At 39.1% G+C, this 21877-nt stretch overlaps 2 protein-coding genes across 4 annotated transcripts; one reads left to right on the plus strand and one right to left on the minus strand.

Annotated features, from left to right (window-relative positions):
* Nucleotides 1–1812: 1812 nt before the first annotated feature.
* Nucleotides 1813–7910, plus strand: LOC108243592 (beta-galactoside alpha-2,6-sialyltransferase 1). Its single transcript, XM_017429155.3, has 8 exons — nt 1813–1967; nt 2567–2752; nt 3447–3638; nt 3735–3999; nt 4130–4227; nt 5538–5639; nt 6235–6409; nt 7498–7910. The coding sequence occupies exons 1-8, from the start codon at nt 1962–1964 to the stop codon at nt 7746–7748; spliced, it is 1275 nt and encodes a 424-aa protein (XP_017284644.1). The 5' UTR covers nt 1813–1961; the 3' UTR covers nt 7749–7910.
* A 616-nt stretch (nt 7911–8526) lies between these two features.
* On the minus strand, nt 8527–21643 carry uimc1 (ubiquitin interaction motif containing 1). Of its 3 annotated transcripts, none has more exons than XM_025008815.2 (22): nt 21563–21643; nt 20451–20572; nt 20249–20333; nt 19932–20062; nt 19175–19349; nt 18778–18926; nt 18049–18678; nt 17718–17775; nt 17526–17626; nt 16977–17098; nt 15336–15501; nt 13800–13904; nt 13231–13286; nt 12820–12974; nt 12334–12395; nt 11743–11854; nt 11379–11660; nt 10754–10832; nt 10362–10458; nt 10208–10256; nt 9800–9833; nt 8527–9202 (listed from the first exon to the last, which is right to left on the minus strand). In XM_025008815.2, the coding sequence occupies exons 2-22, from the start codon at nt 20550–20552 to the stop codon at nt 9025–9027; spliced, it is 2928 nt and encodes a 975-aa protein (XP_024864583.1). In that variant the 5' UTR covers nt 20553–20572; nt 21563–21643; the 3' UTR covers nt 8527–9024. The 3 variants fall into 3 exon arrangements, with proteins under 3 accessions (XP_024864583.1, XP_024864585.1, XP_017284627.1); XM_025008817.2 differs by having other exon boundaries at nt 16989–17098; nt 18778–18929; XM_017429138.3 differs by having other exon boundaries at nt 18778–18929.
* Nucleotides 21644–21877: the final 234 nt, after the last annotated feature.

The following is a 21877-nucleotide window of genomic DNA, read 5'->3' on the forward strand; positions in this document are numbered from 1 at the left end:
ACCACATTTCACATCCAAACTCAAAACCTATCTGTTTAAACTGGCTTACTCCCTCTGATCAAAACTGCATTGTCTCATGTCAAATGTATTTTTGTGTTCTATTTTATTGTCTTTTAATATCACGTCAGCTTTTATGTTTGATGATGTAAGGTGACTTTGAGTGTCAAGAAAGGTGCCTATAAATAAAATGTATTATTATTGTTATTATTATTAGTCAACCTAGTGGATTTAGATGGAGTATGTTCAATTAAAATGAACTATATTTAATCAGATTTATTATATATCTAGAAGCACTCAGACAGTGCAAACCTCTGCCAAGGCCATAGGGTCACTGACACCATTGAACTCTTGTACGATCTGGATTGTGCTCCAGATCACCACCAAAATTTGATCAATTATTTTTTGTGACACCCCTAACATTTTCTGAAAATTTCCTCAAAATCTTGCTAACAAACCCTCACTACTGAAAACATAACCTCCTTGGGGGAAGTACAATAACTGGTTTATTTACTGGTCCATCTACGGTTCAACCCTGACTTAAGGCCATGAGGTCTGGATCATGACCAAAAGGTTTTTCAGGCATAATCTACTAGTAAGAGACCTCAGGGCAGACCCAGAATTTGCTGGAGGGATTATATATCCTCTCTGGCCTGGGAACATCTTTGAATCCCCCAGGAGGAGCTGGGGAGTGTCTGAGGAGAGGGATGTCAGGGTTTCTCTCCTTGTTGCCTCCGTGACCTGACTGCAGGTAGAAGATGGATGAATGGCATTAAAACCAGACTGAGTTTTGACACTTTTTAAAGCCTGTACTTTTTTTATTTTTACTATTTTTTTATATATTATTATTATTATTATTACTTGTTTTATTTTTTGCATTTGTGCAGCACTCTGGGCAACTTCTGCTGTTTTTAAATGTGCCTAAAAATAAATTTGACTTTGACTTTGCCCTGCCTGCAAAGTAAGGATGATGAGGCAATGTTTAAAGTTCTTGGGAGGTCAACAATCTGCAAAAAAATAAAAAGCACTGGTTAGTTCATAATCCAGAAATATTTAAGACAGTTTTTCATAGCTCCATTTCAAACTACAGGCCTCAGTTAGCAAATTAAATATTCTTAATAGGACAATTAAAAAAAGGCTAAACAAGTATATCCTGTTTTGTAGGACTGCAGAAGAAAGTCTGCTCTTACTAAAAAAAACCCAGGGCAGCACTGTCCAGGCTTGTAAAGTTCAATCACGACATACCACGAGACGTCTGGAACATGTGGCGACAAAAGAAGAGACATTTATCATAATTAGACCAACATGGCAGCGGTTTTATGAGCTGTTAATTCATGAAGTGGACTTAGTTTTCATGCACTGCTTCTGCATTTTGAATTAGTTTTTGTAAAAGAAATAATGGGAGAATGTAACATGTCGTGTGTGTTGTTCTTTCTTAATCCTAAAACTTGTTTTAATGCATCTCTTAATTCTTACCATGTTGTCTCCAGTTACAGTAGTTATGTGATATCCAGTGTACAGTTTGACACATTTCTACACATGCAACATCAAACGATATTGAGGGAAAGATGACTAAAACAATGGAAATACAAAAGATAAGGCTGATGGTTTTGTAGAGTTCAAGGGAAAACAGGAGATATGAGAAGTGCTGGAAGAAACATGAGGGAGGAAACTGTCAGATCACGTGTCAGGTTTGGACTCACAGGATGTTTCTCTGCTCTTCAGCAGGTCTTTAAGCTCTGCAGAAGCCTGTTAATCACTCCATCACTCAAATCAGGTGTGTCAAATTAAGGAAACACCTTAAAGTTTTTTGCCAACCGCCAAAAAACCCGACAAGAAGAAGAAGAAGAAGGAGGAAACACCTTAGTCATACAGGATAGTGTTCCTCCAGGACCAGGACTGGACACCCCTGCTGTCAGAAATACAGACAGGAACGAAATCAACGGATTGACAGTTTAACTAAAATGAAGGTAAAGTTTGATCCAATTGAAATATTACAAAAAAACTCAAAGTGACAGTTCTCAGACTTTATCTGAAACAGACTCGTTTGCTTGAGAGGATATGAGGTTGTTGTTGTTTGTTGTTTATTTTTGTTATTTCTTTTTTCCTTTGTTTGTTTTGGTTTTTTGAGTGTCAGGAAATTGTCTGCCCCACGAAAATTTCTGCTCAGGAGCTGCTACTGAATTAAAAATACAGTAATTTAGAATTTTATGACAGCATCTACATTTCAAGTCTCAATACATCTCTTTTAGATTATTTTAAGACATATGCTAAATTATCTGTAATTTTTAAAAATATATTTATATCCATTAGCTAATGTTTTTTTTGTTTTTTTTTATTGTGGAGAATTTGGGGATTTTTATCCAAGAACGATGTTATGTAAATAAACTTAACTTATTTAAAATATCTGATTCAGCATAGAAAACTCTGGACCATCCTTTGCAAAAGTAAAGTAAATATTTGTCTTATAATATTTGCTGCTGCATCTTTCAGAAAACACTCGTTTCTTTAATTATGTCTTTAGCTTTTGATTCACTTTGGTCACTGATGTCCATTTTTTTTTCTGCAGGTGGCGACGTCCCGAGTCAACCCACAGTGTTACACTCGCCATAAATTCATGTGGATAGCCTCCTTCTGCATCGCAGTAGTTCTGCTGTATGCCGTCCACACGGAAAACATAGTTCCTGATATCAACATCATCTTCAGCGTGCAAACACAAACCACGGCGCAGCCTCATACACGCTCAGACATCAAGGTCTGTAGCTGACTCTTTTACCCGTTAACTCATGTTAAAGCTACAGTTTTTGACCTAAATTTACAGAAATAGAAAAAAATCAAAACAAAAGCAAGCAACTTTGATTGCTACTTTGATTGCTAAAATGATGTCACACTTAGCTTATGATAAAATTAAATGTATGAACTAATTATTAAAATAAAACATATGTGCTTAATTAACTGGATTGAGCGAATGGGGCTGAATCACAAAAGAAAAGCTGTGTAAGTGGGGTGAGGGAGGCTGAAGGCTCCAGGACATCATGACATGGGCGAGTGAGATTAGGTAGCCGTCTTTGAGATGGAAAACAAGCTGCTACAGCTGTTTGTGTGCAGAAACCCTGGTCTTGGGTGCGGTTCATAGTATAAAAAGAAGGTGAAAGGGGAACCACCCCAGATACAACTTGTGATCCTGGCGGGTGTGATGAGGTTCTCTGGGTTTGGGGAGTTGTCTCCATTCAGCTGAATGTTTAATAAATGTGTGATTAACGATTGAACCTCTGGTCTGAGACTCATTTGTGTGTCCGTCTTTTCTGCAACATCAAAGTTCTGATGAGGGAAATTAAGTAGTGAGGTAAAATTCCTCTGAAAGGATTAAATATTTGTTTCCCAACACACTACATAATCAAATGGACATTAAGCTTTAAAAAGTGTAATCACTGCTGTGAATCCTTTAGGTTCAAGATGGAGATGACACCAAAGGGGAGGAGCTGAAGAGCAAAGGGGAGGAGCTGAAGAGCAAAGCAGGGGACGCAAAGTTGCCTAAACCTACCAGGGTGAAAGAGGAGTGGAATGACAAGGTGTGGAATGATGAGATGTCCCACAACATACTGAAAGGCCCCCCGAAGCAATCAATTCAGTACTTCAAGGTAAGAGTTATTACCAAAACTGGAGTTTGTATGAATTCATTTAAAATCAGAACAACTTGTTTTAGCAAGCTTAGCTTAGCTTGTTCTTTCTGTCAGGGGCTGAATCAATATGGAATAAAGTTGTCCAGCCCTGGTGGTGTCTCCGGCAGGCCAAAGCTAACCGGTTCTGAGCTTCTCTGCCAACTTAAAGAAAAGGTAGAAGTCACAACTTTGACCTCTGACCTCGAGCCTTTCTCTGAGTTGCCCTGGGCCAGCCAGCTGCCAGTGAAACAGCTGATCTCTGATGTTGGGCCATACAAGACCTGCGCTGTGGTGTCATCAGCCGGGGCGCTCCTCGACTCTGGACTGGGCAAAGAGATGGGTAAAATATTTTACAAGGATTAAAGTTTCATTTTTTGTTTAATACAATTGATGGCTTGTTTCAAAGGTGCTTGGAGTTAGTCTCACCGGTCTGAACCAAATGGATGTCTTTTATGTATTTTAAACTGCAGACTCCCATGATGCAGTAATACGGTTCAACGGTGCGCCCACCAGTGGCTTTGAGAAAGATGTTGGGTCTAAAACAACGATCCGACTCTTTAACTCACAGGTAAACACAAAAACACTTTTCAGTCATCCAGAACATGGCAAATCCAAGAAAACAAAATAACTTGAAAAAATAAACAAACAAAAACCAAAAAAACCAACTAGACTTCTTTTTTGTAGCTAAATATGTTTTTGCTTCCTATCTGGGGAGCTTTCTCAATTCAAAACTGGAGAGTGTGAAGTTCCAAGCTGTATGAGATGCTACAATATGTAGGCTAAATTCAGATTAATCTCACTCCCCTCCCACTGGAAGCTGGTTGACTTGGTAGAAACCTGTTTGCCCACTCTTTCTTGCAAAAGTGCTCAAAGTCTTTCAGGTTATGGCGACATCTCCTTTGCACAGCCCTCTTCAGATCACCACACAAATTTTCTATCAAATATTTTCTATCAAATTTAGGTGTAGACTCTTTCTAGGTCATTCTGAAACACACATTTTCTTCTGGTGAAGCTATTCTTCTGTTGATTTGAATGCATGTTTGGGGTCATTCCCATTTGAAAAATGACATTCCTCTTCATAATTATCAGCTGCTGCTAAATGCAAAAGAAAATACAAAGAATGATTAAGACAACTGTCAAGAATAAATATTGAAGCAGAGCAGCGGAGCGCCAAAAACGCAGAGCTCGGCATTCAAACTCATGCCTCTTTTGTGAGACTTCTTCTGGACCAGTAAGTTTACTGTTTCATATAGGGGTGGAAATTAAAAATTTTGGTTGGTGGACAAATTTTTTTACCAGCCACTCAAATATTTTACCAGCCACTATTTTTTTGTTGTGACAAAAACTTATTTCATATGATGATGATGGAGGTAGGTGGAAGCAGTTGTGGTGCCCTACAAGCTGAACAACACTTCTTTCTGGACACTGCATGGAAATAACTTGACTTTTCTTATTTTATTTTTTTATTTTAAACCATTAAAAGATGCATATCTGTACATAAAAAAATTCTGATAATTCGGGTTGAATGTTATTTAGATCATTAATTATCCAACAACAACCAGTTAATTTACCAACAAGTCTTTAACTGTTTATTCCTCTCATCAGGGACAACAAGTCCTGTGAATTTGGTAGTTGACCGTGGTAGTTGACATCAGGTTAGTTTTTTTTTAAGGACAATAATTATTGATATGAAAAAAAATCTGTGGATTTTGTTTATTTCATATATTTGTTTGTTTGTTTGACCGGTCCTCTTGACTTTACCTTCAACTAAACATATTGAGATAAACATAAGACATAAACATAAACATAAGAGATCGCCTTTAGGCAAACAATTTATGTATTGAATTGTTTTTAAGTCTTATTTTGTTTGTTTTCCAGGTGATGTCAAAGAATAAACATAGATTCTTGACCAGTTCTTTGTACAACTCAGGTGTTCTGGTAGCGTGGGACCCTGGCCCCTTCTCCTCTGACCTCACTCAGGTAACATTTACATGATCACACAGTGGCTGTTTGACTTTTTCTCTACTTTTGCACTCTTTGTGCTTTGAACCAACCAACTGATTTAGGTTTAGATTTTGTATATTTTTTTATTTGTCAGTTTTTTATGAAAAAAAGAAAACATTTTTTTTAAATGTGCCTCTTAATTCTTAACATGTCTGCAGTTACAATTGTTATATTCGACATCCAGTTTCAATTTAACTCAACTCAACTTTAACTGTGTAACACTTTTCAGACTCAAAGGTAATTCAAAGTGCTTAACAATGCAAAAATTAAAGACAATATAAAAGCAAAAATATAACTTAGGAACCAAACATTAGAAGAATAAATGCAATAAAAATAACAGAACGAATAAATTTAAAAAACAAATGTATAAAATCAATGCATAAAATACATGATAAAATGTATAAAAACTAACTATAGACATTGATCATTTAAAAATAAGATTTTAGCTTGGTTTTGAAGGCATAGAGAGTGCTGGTGTTTCACATTGAAGTGGGGAGTTCACAGGTTTTCTTTCAGCTTTTGACTCGAAGCAGTTTTTAAGGCATTTCTACACATGGTCTCTTTTTTATAGTGGTACAACCATACGGAGTATCCCATCTTCCCTCAGTATCAAAAGTACAAGAAGCTTCACCCGCGGCAGCCTTTCTACATCCTGCATCCTCGCTTTGGGTGGCAGCTCTGGCAGCTAATACAGGACAACATGGCTGAACCCATTCAGAAGAACCCGCCTTCTTCTGGCCTCCTTGGTATGAGAAACACCAGCTGCCATGACCTGCTTATACTGTACTCAAAAAACTTTAAAATGCAAAACATGCTTGACTTTAAGTTGTTAGCTACAAAGAGAGTAATTTCACTTCTCACTCAGTAAGATTCTCTGCAACCAAATCTGTTTCTCATAATCAAACTGGTAAACAGAACTGAGTTTCTACAACGCAGAATCCCAAAAACTGTTGCTCATTCAGAAAGAATGAGCTAATTTGGATGTAATTTGGTACACATGCAGACCAGTGGGAATGTAAATGATTCAGACTCAGGATTCAAGGTTTCAGTTGTAGCCACAGGGCATCTGGAGTGGTGCCGGTGATGATGGAAAGCCACGAATCTCAGTTCTGTGTGAATATGTTGGAGCTAAGAGAAGAGTAATTCTGCTAATGATGTGGAGCGACACCAGTGTTACATCAGGCATCACGGAGGAGCCACAGGGACCCTGAAGGCTCAGCACCACATGTTACCCTTCCAGTGACAGAAACCGGTTTTCTTGTTGTTTCTTCACTAGGATTTTTGAATTCTCACTACTTCAGCTATTTCAGCCATTTAGGGATCAAAATGTTCTGCTCGTTCAGGGCATGGTGGCTATGACTTTATTTTTGCAACTTTTATATATATATATATTTTTTTTAAAGTTAAGTTTATTCTGTATTGTTTTTCCTTATAGAAATGCATTAGTTTATATCAACTGTCAAACCTTTGGCTCTGAAATCTGTCAGCTACTGTTTCTGTTTTAGCTTTTAGCTACTGCTTTGCTAGTTTTAGTCTTTAGCAACTGTTCTGATGGGTTTTAGCTTTTAGCTACTATAATACTTTCATTTTTAACTACTCTTTTATTGGTCTTAGCTTTTAGCTGCTGTTTTGCTGATTTTGGCATCTGTCTTCTGTTTTGCTAATTTAAAATTTTAGCCTTAGTTCAGCTACTTTCAGCTTTTGTTTATCATATTTCAGGCTGTTTTGCTGGTTTAACTCAGTTTTAGGTGATTTAAACATTTCAGCAGTCATTCACGCTGCAGTTCAGCAGAAAATGTTAATTTTTCTAGTGTTAAAATCTTCCCCTGTGCAGGAACTGTCCTCATGATGTCTGTGTGTGAGGTGGTGCATGTCTACGAGTTCCTGCCGTCTCGCAGAAAGACGGAGCTCTGCCACTACTACCAGCATTTCTATGATGCCGCCTGCACGCTCGGTGCTTACCACCCCTTGCTGTACGAGAAGAACCTGGTCAAACGCATGAACCTGGGCTCCGATCGCGAAATCTACATGGATGGACGCGTCACGCTTCCTGGGTTCAGCGCGATGAACTGCACCACTGGCTGAATATGATCATGAAGCTGACATTACTGGCAAACATTGTTTAAAGCAATAAATCTCCCTGAATTTTTATCAAGTTTTAATTTAATTTCCAATATTCAAAATGGACCTTGTTGAACTGCATGCTCTTTTTTTCTTATCTTTTTTTAGTTCTGGGTAACCAGAACTTCTCTGGCCCGACCTCACAGGTTGTCAGTGCACTCTGCTCTGTTTGTCCCTTTTTGCACAAAAATAGTAAAGCCTTCCAAGATAGAAATGTTTCTTCTTCTCAGTCAAATTTTCACAACAATTCTGTGGCAGTGGTGAGATTCCTTCACTGGCTGTTTCTCAAGCAGTGGAAAAAAGAAACTAATATCGTAACTGCCTCAGTCAGGAAGCTGATACTGTTATGTTACTGGATGCTCTTAATATGAAGATGGAAGATAACGGAATGGAAGCAAATAGAAAAGAAAGTTTCTTTAAAGCAGCCAGACTTTCTAGTAATCTTTTCAAAATCAATAGCTCTTCAAGTTTTCTGATGGTCTTTCAAAGCTTTGCTTTCAACTTTGGCTGTTTTTTTTTACTTTTTCTGTGAAAGTTACAAATGTAAAACTGCATTGCCATGAAAAATAAAGACATTTTATACATTTCTGCTCTAAATCTATAAATATATACCATCAATCTTTTGAGTCACTTGCTTTCTTGAAGAAATATTTTATTTGAAGTTACCCACCTCAGATTCATAGTAACTAAAGTAAAAAAAAAAAGCCAAAAGGATCTTTTGACTTCAGTAAGTACTACTTCTCTGACTTCAGGTGTAAAAGCAGCATTCGTTTTGTGTTGAACTCTGATTTGTTTTAAAAATAAAACTTAACATCCAACATTAAAATCTCACCTTTTTATTTCATATTTACTTTGATTTGCTTTAATCAGACAATCCTGTTTTGATTTATTCTAAAACTAGGAGGCCTTACAATTCCACAAGTCTCTGTTTTTTAAATCTGTGTTCAGAGACATTTAACGAGTTTAGGAGCAAAGCTACAGTAACTTAAAGGAATGATTTGATACAAGAGGAGGTAGTCTGACATCAGTGGCTTCAGCAGAGACACAAATGTCCTCTCAACACATTTTCAACAGTTAAGTGCTCAGTTTGTGGTTGGTCTGCATAAATATCCAAAAGGTGACTTCTGGATGAGGTGTTGAATTTGAATGATGGCATCCTGTCCAACCTGATGACCCTCCAGGTTTCAGTTTTTAAGGCTCTGGGTTCCAGGATTTTCAGTCATTCTTTATCACGTACTCGTCATCTTCGCCTTTGACTCGGCTTCTTGGTTCGATGTTGTTTTCTGAAGTCGATAAGGCATCCAGTGGCTTCAGAGATGGAAGTGAAGGACCTGATGGGAGAGTCACTGATCCTGAAGGCTGAGGCTGCCTCCTCCTCACCATCATCATCATCATCATCCCGGAGATCAATGACTGCCCTGAACACCAGACACAAACACACAGAAATTAACCTTCATCTACAGAGATGGTGAAAAATTATTCAGATGTCTTTTCTTCTTCATCTTCTTCTCTTTTGAATAAAGAGCTAACAAATAACTGCATTATTGCTACCCAGGATAACTTGGTCATTTTTACAGATGTTCCCCTATAATTTGGTGGAATAGCAGCTATAAGTTATGTGCAACTTATACTGATCATGCAGGATCTGTTTTTTTAAAACTTTACTGTTAACTACTCTGTTAAAAAGTAGATCTAATGAACTACTGAATGGATTTAACTTTCAGAGAGTAATATTTGGATGTAAATCTACAACTGATTAACTTTTGAATTTAATCCAATTCAACACAGTAGTCACAGTTAACCCGACACAAAAATGGCTATAACTCTATTTAATTTACAGATATTGTGTGGAATATGCTGAGAGCCATTCATGTTCATTCCTAACAATGTTTCTTCAATTCCAATCAGGATGCTTTTCTGCTCGCTCTTCCTCCCCCCAAACAAAAAGGTTTAGATTTTGTTCTCTTCAGAAACAACCAAATGATGTGAAACAAAACTTTAAATTGTTTCCTTACTCTGGCTGGACTTTAGATCCAGATGGTCCAGCATCTGTAGAACCACAGAGAGACTAAATTTATCAAACATGTTGACACCAGGAAGACTTGTGATTTCATGAAAAAAAAGGCAGGAACAAAAAACTCTGATTAGTGGACGTGAAGTTGAATTGTACAAACATGTGTTTATTTTTTATGGTTTACATGGAGTATATATTCTGTGTAATTAGAAATATGTTGATTGTTGTGATTTAGGATGGTTTACATTTTTAAAGAAGCTGAAGAATACTGATGATTATGGAGAAAAGGTGAAATTATATTCATATGTACTTATTCCCACTAAGCTACACTGAAGCATATTTTTGCCTAGTTTTCAGATTTTTTTATGTCTTTTAATCAAAGATTGTCTGTATATTTCTTTGGTCTTACCTGAACCCCTGCTCTCAGTTTGCTCCAGAGCCGACAGCAGATTTCCTTTCTGCAAAGTTACAAACGTGGAGTTTATTTATAAATAAGCTAATCATTTATAATCACCACTCTGATTTGACAGTAAAACTTCACGCTGCTGTGATTTTCAGCTTACGGGTCTGGAAGTCCGACCATGGATGCAGAGCTCCGTGTGCCGGCTGTATTCTCTCAGAGGAACAGCTTTATGACAAATATAACACCTCTCCTGGTTACTGCAGGCAAGTTAAAAATAAAAACATGTAGCCACAAAACACAAAACTTTTATTTTTACCTAGAGTAGATGACAGTTAGGCCCTGTTTTGTTTTATTTTATTTTTTGATTTGGTCCCTTTCTCCCCCACAGGTTGTGCAACCTTTTGGGATTTTTGCAAAGAAAAATAAATCCCAACTTTCCTTTACAAGGACTCTGCCCTTTCATTGTGGTTTGTGGTTGTCGTGTTACCCAATTTCCAAAAATCAATTTAAGAGATAAATCAGATCGTATTCCCTTCAAAGGTTTTTACTGACCTGCAGATATCGGAATCGTTTATTCCCTCAGCGGTCCGTTCTGCTCTCCTTATCCGTTTTCTCCGAAGTTTCACCGACTCTGAATGAGGAAAGGAACGAGTCGTTTTAAAATCATCTGCACAATAAAACCTAAACTTCTGTTTGATAAATAAACTTATGTAGCTGTAGGACTACTGTTCCCATAATGCCTTTCAGCACAGAATGCTTGGTCTGTACATGTTCCAGGGCTTAAAGTAAAGCATGTTTAGCATGGGAAAAAAAAAGGAGTTCCTGTGATACTCTTGGTTAATGGATTATTACCCATTTTTGTGCACTTCCTTTAACAATAGTTTGGGGTCACAAATCTCTACTAATATTACTTTTTGGGTCGGGAAATGAGACCTTTGGGAACCTCTGTTTTGTCAGTGGGTTTATTTAGGGTCCCATGGCTGTAATTCTCAGTTTGACCTGATGGTGGCAGTGTTGCCCGAACTCCAGTGAGCATAAAAAATATTGTAGTCCAAAAAAAACTAAACTTTTAAGACTTTTTTTTTTTTTTTAAATCGTCTTCATTGTTTTTTTTGTGGCAACTGTTTTGTTGCTGTGAAAAGCTAAATCAAACGGTTACCAACATCATCTCTGTTACCTTGGAAACTGTCGCCATCGGGCCGCCGCTCTCCTACGACGGCCACCTCCCCGTCGCAGTACGCCGCGTGCAGCTCGATCTCATTCACAGGAAACGATGCCTGACAGATGGGGCAGTCCACGGAGGAGTCAGGGCTGCGAGGGACGACGGCCAGTTGCAGCTCAGGAGACGCTGACCTCTTCATCTCCTCCACGTCCTCCTGAACGTCAGCTTCTTCTCCCACAGTCTGACTTCTACCGTCACCGCTCCAGCCGGAGACGTTTTCCTTTGTCTTTACATTTGCTGCGTTTGTAACGGTCAGAATTAAACTCACTTCTGACAGAGAAACCAGAACTGTAAACTGTGTGGTCTTCTGTGTTCTTACCATCCATTGCCTCCTCCTCCTCCTCCTCCTCCTCCTGGGGTTTGTCCCTGATGGCAGAAGTGTGTTGGAGAATCCTTTCGGCTTCAGGCAGCTCGGGACTTTTCGGAAAAGGCTGTGAACAGATTCGAGCAAAATTATCAAACAAACCAAAACAAAAGACTTATGAAAGCATTTTTATTCCTCTTTGGATTTATCATCTGTTTTTTTGGCACACAGGCTTTAATCTGAGAAACATTTGGGCTCAGCAGTAAAATAAACAGACTCATTCTGAACTAAAGCACTTTTTCTTTTTAGGATTTAGCTGCAAATTTTGTTTCTGAAAGCTAATATTTCATTAACCTCAATAGTTACTCATGAAAACTTCAGTCTGTCTGAAATGCATGGAAACTTCTAAAATAATAATTAATTTTGAGAGCAATCAGTGTCTGTTTGAAGCTACTCATGAAGCTGTTTCTTACCTTTTTAAAATGTGGTGGGTTTTCCCTAAAAATATTTCTTGACTTTTGTTTAAAAGTATCCAAATCAGACTCACAAAGAAATAAAATGAAAAATCATAAAATAAGAATTTTTACATTTGGCACCAAAACTCACCTCTGCGTCAGCATCGGTGAGCACCGTCAGGTCCGGTGTGTCGGTGCTGCTCAGCTGTGTCTCTGTTGGTACAAACAGAATAAACTGGTTCAATTGCTGGAAAGCTCAGTAAGGTTATTACAAATTTTGAGCAAAATTAAGCAGCAAAAACAAAAATTATTATTATTTTGTAGAAAAGTGTTTCAGATGTTTATAGAAACTGGCATAAAGTCCCTTTTCCTGTGCAAAATATAAAATTCTCTTGGAGATAAACATAGCATAATGTTTTATTTAAAGATTTAGTCTTTGTAAAACTTACATAAAAAACAACAACAAACTACTGATTTTTGTTTTTAAAACAATTAAAGAAATGAGATTTGTCTTTTGACTTTAAAGAAAACCAACTAAATGAACATCTCTCCAAAGTGATGATTCCAGGTTTTTTTTTTACTTATTCTGACTCGTTTTAAACGAACTTTGTACAAATCTAATGCTAAAAATCTGTACCTGGACAAACATCACAGTCATCAGTATCCATCTGTTCTTCGTCACTCCTGTTTTTCTCTTCTTCCTTGTTCTCTTGCTGCTCGTCCTCTTCCTCCTTTCTCTCTTCTTCCTCAGCAGCTTCATTTATTTTTCTGGCTCTCAGTCTGAGGCCTTTTCTGAGCAGAAACAACAACAAATTGGTCAAACTGATCAGAAAAAAAACATTTCAAATGTAAATATTGAACTTTTATTTATAAAACAATGAACAAATAATCTAATTTTCATGTAGGTGTAGTCGTTCTGGATTTCTTTTTTTAAATTCTGAAGCAGCAGGACAAACAAACTTGAGCGCTTTTACACGAAAAAACTATTTCAATTTTCACGTTGTCAGTTTATCTACATTTAATCTACAGCTACAGAAATAAGTTTTACCTTCGAGGAACTTGAAGCTGAGGAGATTTGTCAGGCGCTTCAGGTGACGGAGATTTCTGAAAAGAGAATCGTACAAGTTTAAAAAATCTCCTTACTGTGAATATTCAATATATTCAAATGTTTCTTTAAATAGAACATCAATATTTACATTAATTAGAGAAACTGTATTTTTCTGTGAAAATAGTGTGATTTCTGAGTGCTGAATGACTTTGCTGAAGAAGCTGAAACAAGCAAAAAGCAAAAAGAAGCCGAAAACTGGCTAAAAGCTAAATGTTGCAAAGGTTGAGCTGAAATTTGAAAGTTGTAAAACACTAACTAGAAGCAGCAAAAGCTTCGCTACGAGCTAAAGTAACAAAAGGGTCGTTAAAAGTAGCATTAGAAGACAAAAATAGAAACAGTTTGCAGATTTCAGAGAACAGTTGAAGAGATCTCAATGTCTTTCTATGGGGAAAGCATTTGTAAATGAAGTTAAATATTTTGAAGGTATAAAAGTTACAAAACACTGAAAGTCACAGCAGCCACCTCCTGAAAGAGCTGTTGTGATGTAATAATTTGTGCTCATGCTGCACCTCTGGTTGCGGCTGGATGGGCCCCCCCCACTCAGCCTTCCTCAGCAGACTCCTCTGAGCTCGTTTCAGACTCGCCTGGTAAACCTCCATCTGAGCTAAGATCACCTGGGAGCAGCAAAAACATCAAACATTAACTTGTCATTACTGACATAAATGCAAGTTTTAGCTAGGGGTTGAACCAATTAGTCGACTAGTCGACTAGTCGACTCTAGGACGTCTCGCGAGTTTTTACATTTCATGTCGACTAGTCGCAGTCATGTGATTGCCGGTGGTGACAGCCTGTGCTGATCTGACAGCACAGTATACGTCACAAGACACAAGAAAAATAAGTTAATACATTAGTTTAAATGATATGTAGATGGATGCATATTTGTGGTTTTACAGTGTTTTTAAAAGGAGATGGAGTTGCAGCTGCAGTCAACTACAAAATACGAGCCGTCTAAAACTCGCCCCCTTCCCGCTAAGGATGTCACTTAGCCGGCTCGCGAGTGTCTTTGTCACGACGATCTAACTAATACATTATGATGTTATGTTGCTGATTAAATAAAGATCTGTGGTAATGACAGCTGCTGATTAAATAAAAGCCTGTAGTTGGTAATGACAGTGTATACTTGTCTGACATATATATAGCCGTGAGTTCGTGCTAAGAATGACACTTCGTGCTTAGAAGTGTCATCAGATCAGCTGTCAGAAGTGTATGACAGTCTGACAGCAGATCTGACAGAACACTGGCTACAAAATGGCGTCTTCAAAACAGATCGAGGACAAGCCTGCATCTTGTCAAACAGGTAGAAATTCGTCAACAGTGTGGAAATATTTCACTAAAGATGACTCTTCTGGTTTAACTACCGTAACATGCAAAATCTGCAAAGCTGTGCTGAAGTACAACAAAAGTACGACCGCGATGCACAGTCATTTGAAAAGGCATCCGCTAATGCTAGCTCCTGAACAACCGGCTCGATCCAGTCAGTTGTCAGTAACTTCATTCATGAAACGCCCAGCTGTGACAGGACACCGGCGGCAGCAAATCACAAATTTGCTTGTGAATTTCATTGTCAAAGACATGAGACCACTAGCTGCTGTCCACGGAGAAGGATTTAGAGATTTGCTACAGTTTTTCGAACCTAGCTAGGGGTCAATATTTGCCGTGAAAATAGCTAATAAAGCCTCCAAGTAGTTGTGAAGAGTTTTTGCGCTTACGTCACTATGACGTCACCGCGACTAGTCGACATCGACTCGACTATTATCATGATGTAGTTGACCTTAAAAAATATGTAGTCGTTCAACCCCTAGTTTTAGCGTTTTCTTTGACAATAAAACATCAGTTAAGGTTTCAATCATCAAACTAAAAATGATAAATCTGACATTTTTGACCTTTTCTATCGTGGATCAGCTCACTACATGTTTTTAATTTAACACGTCACCCTAAAAGAGACAAAATTACTGTTTGTCATTTTATAAGCTGGGACTCTGCCTGCTTCAACAGCTCAGAGTGGGAGGCTGAATAATCTGCCTGTTTATTGCCGTCTGAATCACCTGTGTGTACGTATCTGGGTCCAGGCCCTGAGGGCAGAAGGGAACCCCCCAGTAGTAGTGAACCGTTGGCCCGCCTGATGACTCCCCGGGTGGGGAGGACGCCCTGCAGTCCTCCTCCTGCCTGCTGATGGGATGTGATTCTTCTTCTGTGGTGGAAATCTGCGTCCTGCAGGCAGATGTAGAACGAAGAGAAGATGCGGGTGACATGAGTTTCATTTTTGTGCTTTCCGTTTGGAAACGTGGAGAGAAGACAGAAGCTCGTCGGGTTTGTCCTCGGGTGTTGCTTCAGGTTTGATTTATGTGCAGAACTTTAGGCACTTCAGGATCTCAGATTGTAAGTTTTGAAGAAAAGACGGTCTGAATCACTCTGCTTTCTAAATCACTAAACTGAACAGTAAATTTCTACTAATGTGCAGCTGATCTATCTACTCCTGGATTTAAATAAATCAGTTTTTCATCAACACTTTGAGTGGCTGAGAAATGTTAGGGGAACAATAAATATTGGATCTCAAAACTTTTAGAGCTCAGAACTCATTTTGACAGGTCCTCTGCTTTCAAAAAGCTCAACTGCACAAACAGGAACCCATTAAGTAATTTTTCAGACTCTCCATAATATCTCTATAATAAACTAGCAATCATAGAGATCAGGGAGTTTCTAAAATGTCTCAAAATACTCTCTATAATGATTCCTCCAATATAACTTCTTAACTGTGGGGTTTGTGGGTGTACTCTTAGTATCTTCAAGCTGGCAAAACAGGGTTTTAAAATATCTAGAGAGAGAGAAAAAAAATAAAGACTTTAAAAGGTTGCAGATTTAATGACATAATCTGCAACCAGCCGAGGAGGTGAGGTGGACTTGCAGCAACATTTTGCACAAACAGGACAAAACAAACTTCTACACTAACAAAAACCCAGTTGTGTTTTTGAATTAGACTTCTGCAAAGAAATCACCATAAAAGTAACACCCTGGAAGTTCACGGTCACTTTGCTCATTAAATATGTGGTTCAGTTTTACAGATAGAGCTAAAATTTGGTGTGGTAGTCGCTGAAAGTCATCCCCAACACATACTCTGAGCACTAAAAGATCATGTAAGATTTTTGTTTAAAACTTTGCCTTGCAAAGCGGAGGGCAACTCTTTTAAAGCATTCATAGTTTACACTTTGTACCTGAGCAACAAGAATAAATTCTCCTGTTTTATTTTAAAGTGAACTCAGAAACTGGCACAGGGGTGGCACAGTGGAGCAGTGGTTAGAGCTGTCACCTCCCAGCAAGAAGGTTTCAGGTTCGCTTCCCGACCTGCGGCCTTTCTGGGTGGAGTTTACATGTTCTCCCTGAGCTCATGTGGCTTTACTCCAGGTACTCCAGTTTCCTCCCACTGACCAAAAACATGCATGTTGGGTTGATTGGTAACTTTTTGCCCCGAGGTGTGAATGGCTGTTTGTCTCTATGTGTCCCTGTGATGGACTTGCGACCTGTCCAGGGTGTCCCCCGCCTCTCGCACAGTGACTGCTGAAGATAGGCACCAGCTTCCAGCGACCCGGAAAGAAGAAGCAGGTAAAGAAAATGGATGGACGGACGGATAAAAGCCACCTCAGTTAGAGCCTGTAATCAGCCTGATCTGACACGTTAAGTTTCTGTACCTGCAGCCTGACCTGGTTTTCCCCTGAGAAGCTGCAGCCTCCTGGGTGAGCGAGGCAGCCTGGCCGTCTGCCTGATGAAGAGGTTTTTCCTCTGGGAACACCGGACTGGGAGAGCCGACAGGCTGCAGCACAGGCGAACAGAGACGAAACATGCATTTTATTATTAAACAATGCTGACATTTGCTGAAAATGTTGGCAACAAATAAACTGATAAAATCTAACAAAGTTTTTCACTTCTTCATGGAAAAAAAATCTAATAGAAACACCAAACACAGCATGCATTGAGCCTATAGATCAGGGGAAGGCAACCCTGGTCCTGGAGGGCCACCATCCTGCAGGTTTTACTTGTTTCTCTGTTCAACACACCTGATTTGAATCAGTGTGTCGTTAACAGGCTTCTGCAGAACATGAAGAGGTCATTTAACCTCTAAATCAGGTGTGTTGGAGTGAGGAAACAAGTAAAACATGCAGGATAGTGGCCCTCCAGGACCAGGGTTGCCTACCCCTGTTATAGACAGATGAAAATGTCTGCTCTGAGTGTTTCTGTACCGTGTTGTCATCCTCATCCTCATCTGACCAGACTAATGTCATGTCACTCGTCAGCTGCGTCTTAGAAGAGCTCCAGTCTTCAGATTTTTTATTCAGCTTTTCTGAAAGGTGTAAAACAAGAAAACCCAGCCAGTAAAACTCTGTTCTCAAAGCAAACTGCTGATGAAGGTGAAGCAGAGACATTTAATTTACCTGGTTCAGGAGGACAGATGTTGAGCTGATCAACCAGACAGCCATCAGACTTTGTCTTCTTCATTTAAAACAACAAGAAGACATAAAAAAATGTATTTCAGAACAGATTTAAAACAGATTTTAAAAATTCATAAATTCATTCATAAATTAAATATAAAATGATTAAATCAACATTTTATGGCTTCAGTTGCTCTAAAGTTAAAGTTTATTTTTTGATGGCATTTTGAGTAGAACATTATTTAAAATGACTATTCTCTTTTTATCCTGTACTCTGATTTTGTTTCTGAAACTTAATATTTTTTTAAATGTAGTATGATCTCTGTCCACTCACCTCTTCACTGTTGAACTTCTCCTCAGAGTCAGGACCTCGGAGCTCTGAACCTGAAGAACCCGCAGACCTTTTCTCCTCACTGGTGTGAATCCTCAGTCGTGGTTCAGTTACTCCGAATACTGGACTCAGAGACCGCTCGTTATTCTCTTCTGTCTGTGACAGAAATGATGGACTGGCTGAAGGAGGGAGCTTGGAGGTTTTGGGGCTTTTAGGGAACACCGGGCTCTTAGAGCGAGGGGACCTCACAGAGGGGGATAAACTCTCCTGGGAGGAGAACACGAACTCTGAATTTTCACAGTCGTGAAGCTTGCAGGCACTTGGATCCGTCTCATGCTGACCATTCCTGTCAGAAGCAGGACTCCGCTCCACCTGTCCAATGTCTCCCTGCCGGGTCTCTGAGAACACTGGACTTTTGGGACATGATATGGGGTTACTCCGGGGAAAGGTGGGGCTCCTGAGCTCAGTTGGGGCCCAACTGTCCTGGGAGCACAAGACAAAGCCTGAGCTCCTGCAGGTTTCCACCAGATTCTGGCTCAGCCGGTTGATGTGGACCGCCGCACTGCAGCTGGTCAGTGGAAACACCGGGGACTTCTGGAGCTGGGAGTCATCGATCTGGGTTGAATCGGAGCTCTGGTTCATCAAGAGGAGAAAACAAAATAAGATGATGACAAACTCAAACATCATCTGCAGCCATTTAAGATAAAACAAATCAATGAAACTGTGACGGACCCGTGGAGAGTCCAGGGCAGCAGAGGAAGGCTCGAAGCGGCAGGGCGAATTCTGACTCTGAGACAAGTCTGGCATCTCCAGCAGAGGACTTCCTGCTTTTCTTTTCCGTTTCCTAATACAGGGAATCTTTTCATCTCCAGCTTCTTTTGCTTCTGGGAAAAGAACAGTATAAATTAAAGGCCTGGCATTTCTTGAAGGAATGCATTTCACCCACCACTTGTCAAAGTTTTAGTTCATGACTAAATGTCTCTCAGCTACTACCGCAGTAAATTTTAGCTCAGTATTTGTGAAACTGATTGAGTTTTAGCCATTTTTGTGGGGGCTAATGTCAATTAGCTACAGTGACCAATTAGCTATAGTAGCCATCTTGATCACTGACTGATCATGGCGGACTCACCTAAGTTCAGGTCAGACTCTGATGTTCTGCCATCCTCCGGTACGCCCTGATCAACGGCGGACATCCTCACCCCGTTTGAGTAGGAGAGCTTCCGTCGTGTGCTGAGCCTGAGGGAGGCGTCAGCGAGCAAAGTTTTTTTCTGGGAGGTGAGGCCCGGTTGGGTCTGACCGACCATCTACAACAGAGGAGAAACAGTCAAGGTCCAGTCAAAGAACGTTTAAACAGATGCTCTGCTACTCTTTTCCTGTTATATTTATTTGTTTATCTTTTAAAATGGGGATCAGATATGTTTACATTTTGGTCAAAGTTATTCTAATTTACAATTTGACAAGAATCTGGTCTTTTAATCCATTTGTACACAACATGATGTAATCTGCAAAGCACCTGATTTCTGTATTTGAACACTTTTAGATCCAGTTTCTTGACCTGTTTGTGCAGCCAGAGAGTTTTAGGGTCTTTCAGACTTTATGCTTCTACAAAAAAAACACATTTTATGACTATATTTTCACTGATGTTGGCTTCAAAACAGATTTCCGTTCAGCTTTAAATATCAACACACAGACAGTGAATATGGAACAGGGGCAAACCGCTGTGGTTTGGGGTGTTGTTCTTTAACCGGAGCAATCTTTGATTTAGGATACTGCAGAGACTGAACCACCCTCAGATTAAATCCTTCTAAAATAATAATTTCTACAGGATCTCTATGGGAGGTTTCATCCTTTGAAAATAGATGATCCTTTTAGGAATGTGTACTCACACTCTCCTGGATGGCTTTCATCACGGCCTCCTCCTCCTGCTGTCGTTGGAGCGCAGAGACGCTGGCTTCCCGCTCGCTCAGACGCAGAGCGAGGTCCATCATCTCCTCCTCTGTCATCTCTGAACTCACAGCTGAAAGTCACAAACACTTTCATCTAAGAACTGGTGACAAAACTTGTCTTGTGCAGAGGACAAAGCTGGTACTAGTGTGTATCCCATGCATGATTAATCAACACTGAAGCCAATATCTCACTGGGCTGCGTCTGCTGGCGACAAATTGTGAACACTAATTGCGAGGGAGCTTCTAAAATGTTGCACCTTTGTGTTTGGCCTTGTTGTCCTGCTCCCTCCAGCGTGTTTCTCTCGTTGCTGATGTTGAAAGAAGTAAAGAGGAGAGCTCGTCCTGAAACAGCAGAAATCATATCATGTAATTCATTTACAGGGCAGTCTGGATGGAAGTTTAAACATGCATTTGATCATTTTTATATAACATGCAATATTTAATCGTCTTTAAGTGTACCCCTGTGTCTCTGTCAGTGGCAGAATCATCCTCCTGCGTGTTTTCATCCATCTGTTGGCTGTCAGAGGAAATGTGCTTCACCTGTTGTTTTCTCAGAGCCATTCTGGTTTGTGCTTGAGAAACTATAATAATAAAAAAATATAATAATAACAGTTTAACATTTCAGCTAAACAGCTCTCCAGTAATTGCCATTTTTCTACCTTATCATAACAACAGGTAAGCTTTATTCTGACTTCCTGATGGATTTGCACCAATTTATAAAAGAAAGAGTGAGACATAAAGCATGGTGTTCAAAATAATAAGTCAAATGCTACACATACAGTGTAACATGTTAACAGATAGACTCCTCAGAGAAATTAATGATAAGTCAAATATTAAATGTTTTTAAAATATCATATCCTTTCATCCAATCTGCATTAGTTCACCCGTCAGTATTTTTATCGCCTTGAGATAAAAAAAGAAAAAGTACGGGTTAGTTTCCCCCAGGCTTAATCTAAAAGAGAAGTCTAACAAAACCCAGTTATATAATCTCAAGTTTTATCCAGACTATTTTACAAAACACAGTTTAAAAGATTACAGGACATGGAGGGTTATTTGAAAATAATTTAGGACTAGTTAAGCCAGAAGCGAAGAACCTTAAAACAAAGTTCAGGCTGCAGTTTTTTTAAAACAAACTGATGTTAATGTTACATAGAAGACACTTTTATCCAGGTGGTCTCCTGAGCATTAAATGTCAGATTAAAGCGGATTTTCTTCTGTTTAAACTCAATCTGAAGCCGCAGCCTTCACCTGATGATGACCCTCTTCTTCCTCTGACAGGATGAGCCTGGTTTGACTAAAAAACTAATAAATTCATGGTAAAAAAAGAGATATGTCACAATAAAACGCCATCTGTAAACTAAATGTGAACTAAAACATTGCGTGGACGTCGGTTGGTATGGAAACAAACCGCACGAGACACTTAAAACAGCGGATAAAGTTAGCAATTTTCCTTTTTTCCCGTTTAAAAAAACACTGACTAAAATCAAACATCAACTTTTTACTTGATTGTTTACCCAACATCTACCAAAAACACTTTGCAAACTAAAAACATTCAGCTTTAAAACACTCACAGCATAAAACTTCCCGTCACTTTCGCGGCGCCATGTTTGTTTCTCTTCAGGAAATCACGTGACTGCTACGTAAGACGTAACTCACGCACGCTGCCTTCATAAACAGGCTGGCGTGAAACTTACCGTACGTGCTGTAGTTCTTCCCCAACACAGGAACAATAAAGATACTCAGTTTAACTGGAAAACTTTATTTATTAAAGGTTGTTATGTAACAACATTAAGTCCTGCAACTCTTAAATAAAAACAGGAAATAAACAAATAAACAAAAAATATTTATTTATTCTGAGAGACCCAACCAGCACCTACAAAAGGAAG

This window comes from Kryptolebias marmoratus, linkage group LG13 (genome assembly GCF_001649575.2).
Source record: "Kryptolebias marmoratus isolate JLee-2015 linkage group LG13, ASM164957v2, whole genome shotgun sequence".
Taxonomy (NCBI): domain Eukaryota; kingdom Metazoa; phylum Chordata; class Actinopteri; order Cyprinodontiformes; family Rivulidae; genus Kryptolebias; species Kryptolebias marmoratus.